This window comes from Neltuma alba, unplaced genomic scaffold, assembly GCF_004799145.2.
Source record: "Neltuma alba isolate B1F8T4 unplaced genomic scaffold, ASM479914v2 tig00011756_pilon, whole genome shotgun sequence".
Classification (NCBI taxonomy): domain Eukaryota; kingdom Viridiplantae; phylum Streptophyta; class Magnoliopsida; order Fabales; family Fabaceae; genus Neltuma; species Neltuma alba.
Genome location: NW_021636384.1, coordinates 165,795 through 177,930, shown reverse-complemented (window position 1 = coordinate 177,930; position 12,136 = coordinate 165,795). Strand labels below are relative to the sequence as shown.

Here is a 12,136-nt window from a genome sequence, read left to right as displayed (position 1 = left end):
ATTGGGTCTTATAATTAGGACAGAAGGTAGTATAATGATTAGTTAGATATTCAATTTGGTTTTAAATATAGGATCCCAATATACTTTATTTCTAATATTTATTCATTTCACTTCCAAGCAATCCTTATGATGGTTGTATATTTAAGGAGTTTCTATCAAATGGTAGTTTCAATACACATTATTTTTAAGGATATTTCAGAGCGAAGACAGTATTTATTTATTACAAATAACTAACTTAATTATTTTTTTAATATTCACAAATTAGTAATCTAGTTTTTATATTAAGAATTAAAGCTAGTATAATTTTTAAAATCAAAGCTAGTTGCATGCTTGGATACTAACGTTGCGTTTGGTAGGAAGCATTGAAAATAAGAAATTAGGATTGGGATGACAATTGAAAAAAATCTATTAAGAGAGTGTTTAGTATAAGAGATTGTTTGATATATGAGATTAGCCAAAGTCATGTATATGAGATTGGAGAATACAATGAGAGAGTGGTATTTCCCAATCCCACCTTTATGGGTTTGCCTAATCCCATATAACAAACAATTGCTCATGCTAAGTACTATTTTAATGATTTTTTTCAATTGCAATCACAATCCCAATCCCTCATTTTCAATGTTTCGTACCAAACAGGATCTAAAAATAATGCTTTAGGAAAAATGTACATGTCCCCTCATTGCAAAATTGATGGAAAATACTTTGAGTAGGTATCGAATAATAGACACATTATATCGTACTTCTCTGGTCCTATTTATAGGGTAGAAAAAAAATATTTTTTTGGTCCTATTTATAAATTACTTCATTAAATTTTTACCATGAATGTACTATATATATTGTTCTTAATTTATTATAGTATAGATAGTTTTTTTTTGAAAGTGTATATATTAAATAAAAGTAAAGTTGGGAAATTGTTATATTTTGCAATTTAAGGTTTTTTTTTATCTATGTGAAACATGTTAAAAGTGCTTTATAAATAGAACAAGAAAGGAGCATAACTTTAGGCTATGATTGTTCAGTCTACGTATGGTACTGTAGTAGTTTTTTTAAAAGAAATTTAAATTGAAAATGAAGTAGAATAAGGATAGGAAATCATAGGTGTTTAAGTTCTAATCCTTTTTTGGATTTAAATCGCTGCTTGTCACCTAAAAATATATTTGATGTGTGAGTGGAAATCTTTCTTTTCTTTTCTTTTTAATAATAAATCTCACATAATTTCTTTGTTATGTGTATTTAAAATGTAAACTACACTTCTTCTGACAAAAAAAAGAGTAAACTACACCAGTTTAATATCAACTAGTGGTTGGGGATTTGATTGCTTAAAGACGAAATCTTGAGTTCCGAGTCTTTCATTGTGTTTTTTTTTGTGCAAAGCACAGGTATTTTTTTATCAGAGGTAATCCTGTTTAAGGTACTGTCAGAAACTAAATGTTGACATCTCTTTCAGTGGGGATTCGAATTTTGGTTCGCTACGTTATAAGGAACCAGCTCCTTCTGTTAGATCCAAATTATGTTGGTGAGTTTGAGTCTTTCTTAATGCTTAAAAAAAGCATTTTGAAAAGTTACTTTCAATTGAGTCCGATAATTAATGTTTGAATATATGACATATAGCTATATGAAAAAAAAAAAAAAAAAAGAAGCGTAAAATACCAAGATGCTCTTTCCGCCAAAAAGGAAAAGGCAAAAAAGCAAGAAATTCTGTTAACACACCAATGATGAGCCTCCCCTTCCCTATACTCTCAGCATCACTGACAGCGAACAACCACTGTATGTGAACGACCATGGAGAAGGCCACGAACTAGTAGAAGCGTCACGACTCAAAATCATATTCTCAAAAAATTAGAACCATTGGTCACCATCATAAACAACAATTTAATTTCAAACGTTTGAATCCCAACATAACCAACAATGTTAGACAAATCAATCACACAAAAAATCATCGGCCGGCGACCACAACTTTCGGTTCTGGTCAAATCATATATATGTTAACCAAAACAATGGGAGAGTAGCTGTGACTCGAAAGTTGCAAAAGCCTATTTCCAACGTGTTTCCCAAATGCAAAAGCTAGGGGATTTTTTTTTTTTAAAAAGAAAATCAATTCCATGGTGTTATAGATGATTGATTTCCATGGACTTTAAAATGAAATTGGATTCTTTAAAGTGCCGGAATACGAGTCTTTTAGGAAAAATCTTTGGTATACCAAAATCTGCATCTATCTTCTCTTTTTTAAAATCACACTTCTATGCTAATTTTAACTTTTTTTTTTTTGGAACTAAAGCAACGGGCCATTATTGGCTTGAGATTATGAAGTACTACCTTCGGTCCTTAATATATAAGATAGGGTGGAAGATTGGATTTGATAATCAATAGAAGATTTAAATTTATTTTGTCTCTCGAATTTATATTTTTCCCCATAGTATCCTTATTGATCGTAGGAATTCCTACCAAAGAATAGTTTCAATGCACATAATTAAATAAGATAGTTTAGGAAAGTCAAGACATATTTGTTACATATAACTAAGTTATTAACTACTCTCCTTAGTATCTTTCCATTAGTTATCTAGTCCTTATGTTAAAAACTAGAGGTCGTAAGATTAAACTCATAACCTCCTACCTATAAGGGAGCTTACACGCCATCGCTAGTTTACAAGGCTATTTGGCTCCATCCTTTTAACTTTGGCATACCAAATATAGCCTTAATTAGAATTTAATTGTGTTTTTTGGGTTAAAAAAAATCAATGAGTTAAGTCCACCTAATAAGTTAACCAGGGTTAGGATAAGGTTATTTGCAACTTGGAATATTCTAATAGGTATCTATTGCCTGTAAAATAGAGTATTCATATTAGTAGCGGGATCAAAACCGTCACATATGTAGAGCACCAAATTGTAGAAGTAAATATTTTGTAAAATATAAATAAAGTTTAGAAAGGATAATCTCAAGTTAATTAGACAGTACCTAGCCCATAAGATGCCTCCCATGACAACAGTCTCAAAGAGTAACTGCGCTGCTACTACTGCAAATGTCAAACCATGAATCATTTCAAAATTTTAACTTTTTCCCCAAACCCTCAAATTTTATATATTTTAATTTGGCCAGAAATAATAATTTGAAATATAATATTCCTGTTCCGAACAGTTCACACTTTCCATGCTTTCCCTAACGTTGTATTCTCAGTTAGTCAAATGTATCTACCAGGTTGGGAATGATGATAAGGATCAGTATATGGAAAACAATCAATAAACTTTTCAAATACCTTTAAAACCCATGAATTCAAACCCAAATTTTGAACCCTAATAAATTTCAGAAATTCCTCCTCTTAAATGTTTCCATTAATGCAATTAAATGATGCGTGTAGACAAGTCCAGCATATGTTCATTTGTCTACTGAATCCCAGTGAGGCTGAGGACTATATATATGGGGGCATAGTTCATGCCCTAAACCAGAAAACCCAGAAACAAAGAATTGGAGGTGTAGTTTCTTCTTCAGTGAGGTTTGAGAATGGATCTTTCTTTGAGTGTTGGCAGTGGATCTGGCGATGAGCAAAACACTGCAACCTCTCATCAGACTAGAAGGAGGTCTGCTCATCGTCACACTCCTATGCAGATCCAGCGACTTGAAGAGTAAGATCAGATGAGATCAGATCACTTTTAATTTATTTTCTTCCCAAACAAGTTTTTGTTTTGTTTATTGGATAATTCGTTGATTATGTGTTTGATTTCCTTGATTAATTGTTTAATCTGAAAGGTGTTTGTTTGTGTTGACCAAAACCTAGCCAAAAGCGCAGAGATCGGCAGTTTCAGGTTTCGATTTCCTCATGAGACATGGGTCGTGGCTGGTCTTGTGAGGAGAAAGATGGGATCACCGGAAAATTTGTGTCTAATTCTTGTTCCATGAGATATTATTATGTCATATATATAACGATCCAGATCTAACACTAACAACTAATACTATTAAGAGATCCACCATAAAAATAATATTAACAAATAAAGATAATATTAACAAGTCGCATTTATCCCGGAATCAAAATGTTTAGATCATTTCATATTTGATCTGAATGGTCCAGATTTTATATCATTTTTATGCCGGGGTCAGAGTGTTGGTTACGGCTACTAGTGATAGACCTGGATCGATCATTTGAGATTTGATGTGGATGGTCGAAATTTAATATGATATTTATGCCAGAGTTAAAATGTTTGTTTTGCGGCTACAAGTGTTAGATCTGGATCGATCATTTTAAATTTGATCTAGATTATCAACATTTTATACCATATATATGTCAAAGTAAGAATGTTGGGATTGCCAGAGATAGATCTTGATCCATCATTTCATTTTAGATTTGATCTAGATAGTCCAAATTTTATATCATATTTTTGTCAGAGTCAAAATGTTTGTTGCAACTAGCAGTGTTAGAGTTGGATCGATTATTTTTCATATTTCATCTATATGGTCCAGATTTTATATGATATTTACACGGGAGTGAAAATGTTTTGTTGCAGTGAGTGGTCATAAATCTATATCGATCATTTCACATTTGATCTAGATGGTTCAAATTTTATATCATATTCATGTCGGAGTCAAAATATTTGTTGCAGCCACTATAGTGGTGTATCTGGATTGATCATTTTTCATATTTTATCTAGATAGTCCAAATTTTATATGTTTTTTACAAATGATTTTAATACTTTTATCGTCAAAGAAGAAAGAATAGAAGAAAAGTTTTCTGACTATAAATTTTAGAGAAATAATCCTAAATACTAGATAGATTTTAGGAGAGCATGTATATCTTGGTTCTTCCCAACAATAAAAATAGCAAATAAAAGATGAAATCTCAATTGTAGAATAACGTGGGCAGTCCAAAGCCTCTTGTTACAAAATCGTTACTGTGTTATTTTCCGACACAGATATTTTATACTACTCACTCTTGTGGACTTAGATTGTTCAAATCAAACCACTCTATTGCTTGCTGTTATTAGTGTAGCAGCAAAGAATATGCTTCCTTAAGATTTTTTTTTTTTTTAATTTCACCATTGGCTTACTGATTTCTCACACGACAAGTAATATTGCTTTGCTCTTGTTGAACTTGTTTAATGTTTACCGATCTTTAATTTCTTTTTTTTTTGTCACTTTTACCGGTAAATATTCGATGCGTTTGTCCTATCTCAATCTCTCAGTCCTTTGAAATCTAGCCTTTTATTGTTTAACGTGATATTTTACATGATTTATTTTGTAAGATGAGCCTCAATATAATATCTTTGTTTGTCATTGTTTCATAAAACCTCCAATTAATTACTGGTTTTGTTTTGTGCATTTTCTTCTCACTCCATCTTAATTAAACCAAAAACGTAGCGGGATTTAACTTAATCTTTGTTTCTTCGATTGGTTATGAACTGAAGGTTTTTCAAGGAGTGCCCACACCCTGATGAGGAACAACGCAGAGATTTAGGCAAGGAACTTGGTCTTGAACCTAAGCAAATCAAGTTCTGGTTTCAGAACAAGAGAACTCAGACCAAGGTACGTCGTACTTGGTCTCAAGTTAGTTTCCGGATACACTTTAATTTAATTATTGTGAACTTATAGGGTTGATTAATGATTATTTTGTACGTGTTATTTTATATGTAAAATTATTCAGACGCTGAATGAACGGATAGATAACAATGTTCTTCGTGCTGAGAATGAGAGAATTCAGTCTGAGAATTCAGCAATCAAAGAGGCTCTCAAGAGTGTGGCCTGCCCTTCTTGTGGGGGTCCCTCCTATGGAAATGAAGAGCAAAGACTTGCTATGATGAAACTGCTCCAAGAGAATGTCTATCTCAAGCACGAGGTTATTATTCAATTAGTTTGATTGATCACAACCCTAATTCTAGATGCTTTTTTATGCGTGTCGTCTTCGAAATTCAAAAGCCTAATTTCACTTAATTACATACTTCGGAATGATGGAGTTGAAACTGATTTAACTTTTTGGATAGTAAAATTGTGTGTGTGTTTTGGGAGATTGCATTAATAATGATTGCACAGTAATGAGTGAACACATGGATATTATCGTTTCAACCTTATCATGACATATATATGATGTTTGTTCCTTACAAAAATGTTTGCTCTTTGAAAATCATTTACTATATATCTCTACAACGATGAAGCAAGAACAAATCAAAATAAAGTCAATCTCTAGAATGGTAATTAAATAATTAGTCCATATATATATTGTTTTAAATGATTGCATCGTATCATCATTTAATGATCTGTTTGAATCCTATCATCTGATGCTGGCCCCTTGAGATATAGTGTTTATAGTAGCATTTTATGATGAAATTGAAATACATACTATAAAATAAAATGATTAAAAGAGTAATAATTGGTACTTGATTCAGTAGTTCAATGGCTGCTTAGCTTCTTGATTTAATATTTCCCGTTTGATTTTCAGTATGAAAAAGCGACAAGGCTTGTCGCAGACTATGCTGGGAATCCTCTGATAGTACAAAAGGATTTCCTAACCCTAGGAACTCCATCACCATCATCACAACATGCCATGCCGACCACGTCCATGTCCGATGACAATAGTAACATGTTGCCAAAACAAGGCATCATCAACAAGGCAGTGATGTTGGAGACAGCCATTAGTGCCATTGAAGAATTAATGAGGCTTATGCGTGTGGATGAGCCACTTTGGGTCAAGTCTGAAGCATTTGAGCTCAAGGAAGGCTTCTTTCTCCCTAACCCTGAAACTTATGAAAGGATCTTCCATAGGGCTCATCACCTCCGCAAGAAGCTTAATAATGCTCGTGTTGAGTGTTCTAAAGCTTCCTGTGTCATTAACATGGCTCCTTTGCAATTGGTTGGCATGTTTCTTGACTCTGTAAGCACATCCATTCACTTTTTTTTTCTTTGGTATGGTATCTGAGAATAAGCTTAATGTCATTGTCCAATAATTGCGTTAGATTTAACTCTAATGCTCGAGGTCCGACAGAGATTAGTTTTATATCCAAAATGACTCAGAAAAACTCTGAGTTTATACAAAAAAAAAGAGTTAGATTTGATTTCTAAATATAAGATTTCAATCCACTTTGTCTATTATATTTATGATTTTTTTCAAACTAATATATCTCTAACTTATAAACTGATGTGTAATCTAATGTAGTCATATAATGGTATTAACTAACTTACTTCACTTTTTTAATCTCCCAAATTATTTAAATAGCTTTTACATTAAGAACTAAAGGGAATACATACTTGTTCAATTTTGTTAATGAGTTTTGCAGGAGAAATGGGCTAATCTATTCCCAACAATTGTTGGAAAAGCAAGCACATTGAAAGTACTTGAAGCTGGTTCGCTTGGGGGCAGGAATGGAGCCTTGCAGCTAGTATGTGTCATTGTGTGTGTGTGTGTGTACATACATATATGTTTAAGTGTAATTATATATATGTGCAAATTTTAAAGCATTTTGGATATATATGTATATATGCAGATGCATGAAGAACTTCACATGCTTACAGCTATGGTGCCACCTCGTGAATTTGTGTTCCTTCGAGCTTGTTTCCAACCAGACAAGGCAACATGGGTGATAGGTGATGTGTCATTTGTGCCCCTCGAGGACATCGGCGACTTTACTTATTCTTCCTCTTGCTGGAAGCTTCCCTCTGGATGCATGATTCAGGAATTGCCCAATGGCTTCTCCAAGGTTAGTAACTATACATAACCCTGAGGCTTCTAATTGATTTGCCTCATTCTCTAATGCCTTCTTTAATATTTCCAATTTTGTAAATTTTTTTTATTTTTTATCATTAGATTCCAGATAAAATGGGCAATAGTTTGATATCTTACGTTGATGAAATAATGTAGTTTTGAATTTTATTTTGGAAAAATTCTAAAAAAATAATTGTTAAATTTCAAAATTTCAAATCAGTATTAGTTATTATACTTGTAAAGAAAATGACTACACTCAAAAAACAAAGGATAACACATTTTTTTTTTTAGTGATTCTTGACTTGGAATGTTAAAATTCAACAATCATTTTTTGGGGATTTTTCCTTTTATTTTTATGAATTTTTTAAAAATAAATGAAAACGCACAATTTTAAAGTATTTTTCTTCAATTTTTAAAAAAAACAAAACTACAGAATTTCATCGCTTCAAGATATCAAAATGTCACTCATTTTGTCTACAGTTATAATGAAAAGGAAAAAAATATTTTGAAGGTTGAGTTATAACAAATTAAGGACATTAAAGTGAAGCACGTTAGAGGCTCCAAACCCAATAACCATATTTTTCAAATATGACTCATTATATATATATATATATATATATGATTAATTAATTGATTGTGGTGTGTTAGGTAACTTGGGTGGAGCATGTGGAAGTGGAACATGAAAGCCTGATAGTGCACATGTTGTATAGAAACCTGGCATTTAGCAGCATTGCTTATGGAGCTGAGCGATGGGTTGTGGCATTAGAGAGAATGTGTGAGAGAATTGGTTACACCGTAAGCCCTCACATTGCTCTTGATGGTGAAGCTGCTTCAGCGATGGGCGTTGTACCTGAAGGAAGAAGAAGCTTGATGAAGCTAGGGCATCGCATGATGAGGAGCTTCTGTGGAGTGATGAGCATGAATGAAACATCATGCGAAGAGTTTGAGGAGATAAGTGATGAGAATGAGACTGGAATCAGAATGTTCATTCGTCACAACCTGGAGAGAGGTCAGCCCCATGGCATCGTTCTCACTGCTGCTTCTCCTATTTGGCTCCCTCTTTCTCCCAACCGCATCTTCCACTACCTCCGCGACATCGCTCGCCGGTTCCAGGTACACGATACAAGTAACTGAATTACTTTTCTAGTCCTTAATATAAGACTTATTTAACTAATTTAATTATATTAAGAAAGTTAGGTAAGTTAGTTAATTATAAGAAATATGACATGTTTTTCCTATAACACTATGATCATCTTTCTCAATATCCTCTTTCCTTCTTCTACTTCATTATGGTTAGAGGAGTATCTATAGGGATAATTTAGAAAAAAAATAGATAAATATAAGAAACATGTCTTATATTTAAGACTAAAATCAACTTAACAATTAGGTCTTATATTAAGGACAGGGGGAGTACATATATAGATAAAGGTAAAGTTAGTTAAAATCAGTTAAAGAGGTCATAAATATGAAAAAAAAAACCCTTATTTTATGAGGAGAGAATGAGCAAATTGACAATTAATTCAATGGTTAATGGGGCGAAAATGGAAAAAAAGAAGGATGCTAAAAATTTGAGAGAACTGCTATAAGGTCCTAAGAAAAGAAAATTATAACTAAAAAGTCCTCATTACAATTGAGCAGTTTGTAATAACGACAAGTTCCAATGTAAGAAATGACATCATGTTTCAACTGTTCATTTGCCACTCAGATTAATTTTGTTAGTAATTATCTTTCTTTTAGGACTTCATACCAGCTGGCAATTTTGAAGATGCTTTCACTATCTCTTATAATAAATAGGAACATGTTATCTCTGATTTGATCCTCTCGTATATAGGACTACTGGACTGGATTTGAATATGAATGACCGTATATATATTTTGATGGCAGTGGGATGTTCTTTGCAATGAAAATGAAGAGCAAGAGGTTGTGCGCATCTCAACTGGAACTCATCCTGGAAACTACATATCAATTATCCAGGTATAATTTTTTTTTTTCCCCCGGTGATAATCCAGGTATAATTTTATGAGCACCATATATATATATATTATTAGTAGAAAACTTTTTTTTTTTAAAGCCAAGCTAAGTGATAGTTGTTTCCTGTTTAGCTTATTCAGAATCACTTTTTTTCCTCTTAACCTTAAGCATGACAAAATGTACGAGTCTAATTAAGTAAATATTATGGTTATTTCAAATTATATGGCAGACACACAATGTGGACGGCAGCGTTGCGATTCTTCAAGAAACTTGTGTAGAGCCGATGGGTTATGTGCTGGTGTTTGCTCCCGTGGATAAGCTGACGATCAATGGGGTGATGCAAGGGGAGGATTCGGCCGCCGTGTCGATACTGCCGTCGGGCTTTGTGGTCATGAAGGACGACGTGGGAATATCCAATGGCGGCGGAAAGGACGGTGGTGGTTCATCTCCCGGCGATGGGTCAATACTGACAATGACTATGCAGATTCTGGTGAGTAGCAGTGTGGAAACGAAGAGCTTGAACAAGAAGAGTGTGGCTACGGTGAACGAACTCGTGAACACCACTCTCAACAAGATCAAGTTTGCTCTGATGAATAATAATTAGGGCTTTCGCGTGGTGATGATGAATGAATAAATTATGCCCAAATAATAATAATAAAAAAAAGACTTTTGTTTCATTTCAAGTTGCGTTTTGATTTCCCGTTGTAATTTGCATGGATTGATGATGCCATGCAGACTTGTTTCGTGTTTGAACTTGAAGTTTGGTTTTCTGCGAATAAAATGAGACAGACATCAGTGTGATTATTGACGCGTGATTGAGTTTTCTTGAATTGTAGTACTGCCTTCGCTCCGAATTATAAAACCTAGGTTATAGATTACAAATAAAACCTTATAATTAGGACTGGAGGTAGTAGTATTTTATGGTTTTTACTTTTTACAGGCATGCATACACACACACGAAGCATACTGTAACTTAATTAAGCGCTTTTGGAGTAGTTTGGGTTAAAACGTGATTTTTGATCCACAGGTATTTTCATATTGTTTTGGTTGAAAAGGTTGTTTTCACCAAAAGCAAAGGAAGCTCTCAAAGCATGCATAGAATAATGTTTTATCTCTATTCTTTTTCTACTGATTTGAAACATAAAAACATATATACCCTCTTGTGCTATGTAAACATATAGTTTTTGGAAAAAAAATATAGCCCTATTTGTAAGATATCTTAAAAGGATAATCTTATTAAAAAAAGTTTAAAATTACTAAATCCTATAAAAATGTTTGATTATTTTTATGAAAGTGTTGTTATCAAATATGATTTGAATAGGATATTTTAGAAAAAAAAATCATATTTATTATAATTAACTAATTTACCTAATTTTGTTAATCTAATTAAATTAATTAAATAAGTTTTATATCAAAGATCAAAAGAGTAATTTTTCTCCACAAAGTCAATTATATGAAATTGTCATTTTTCTTGAGTAATAAGAAATTGAATAACAAATTCCTGTTCATAAATAACAACTTTGATCATAATACTCATGCGGTCCTAAATATAAAATTCTTTTTATAGTGTAAATTACACTATAAAAGGGTCTTATATTTAGGAGTGGAGGAAGTAGTATCAAAAACTACAAATCCAAAGCCAACAACTTTGCTGCACAAAATTAATTACAAGATTATCATTTTACATGAGCAACTCTAAACTGAATAACAGGTTACTTTCAAATTACTACATCGGATACAGTAACTACTTTGCTTTCATATTGATTCAAATCTCAGCTAAGAACTACACTTTATTGCTCTGCCGTTCTCTCCGCCGGCAACAAAATCCCCCTTTTAGTGTTCTCTCCGACGTCACTGCCTTCTTATTCTCCGCTGCATCGTTTGCTGGCTTCTCCTACGGCATTATCGCTCAGATGGGGTCTTAATAAATTCTTTGGATATATATATATATATATATGCATATATATGAGCAATCATTTCGTTGAGAAAATAATGATTCTTTTATTTCACTGAATAAGGTTTTATAAAAATGGAGTAGATGCCCACTTCATACTATTTTTAAATTACATATACAAAATGTAATTCATTTTACAAGACACTTCTTATATTGAGGACCGAAAGGAGGATATATGTAGTTGTGGGTGATAGAGTTAGAAAATAAGTGAAGGCGAATCCTACTGATGGTCTTAGACCACAACAGCTTAGGCCTAAAGTCTTGTTTTTCATACTGCACATTATTTATCAAATTTAAGCCTGACTCTTCTCTTATTATGATGCCCTGGGATTGTGCCAATAAACATGTAGTATCTCCAACCTTTAATATAAAAGCTAGTTGTAGTTAATACACTTGATTAGCAAAAATATTTTAGAAAAGACAACATTTATTTATTATAAATAACTAACTTAACTAATTTTCTTAGTTTACTCAAATTAGTCAACTGGCTCTTATATTAAGGATTATAGGTGGTATTTATTTAAAAAAA

At 32.7% G+C, this 12,136-nt stretch overlaps 1 protein-coding gene across 1 annotated transcript; it reads left to right on the top strand.

Moving 5' to 3' along the window:
- Positions 1 to 3,499: 3,499 nt before the first annotated feature.
- LOC114717595 (homeobox-leucine zipper protein ROC8-like) lies at positions 3,500 to 11,578 on the top strand. The gene is made up of 10 exons (XM_028902807.1): positions 3,500 to 3,621; positions 5,395 to 5,512; positions 5,631 to 5,822; positions 6,423 to 6,854; positions 7,258 to 7,359; positions 7,465 to 7,677; positions 8,331 to 8,795; positions 9,567 to 9,656; positions 9,883 to 10,232; positions 11,365 to 11,578. Exons 1-10 carry the CDS (start codon positions 3,500 to 3,502, stop codon positions 11,576 to 11,578), a joined length of 2,298 nt encoding a protein of 765 aa, XP_028758640.1.
- The last annotated feature ends 558 nt before the right edge of the window (positions 11,579 to 12,136 follow it).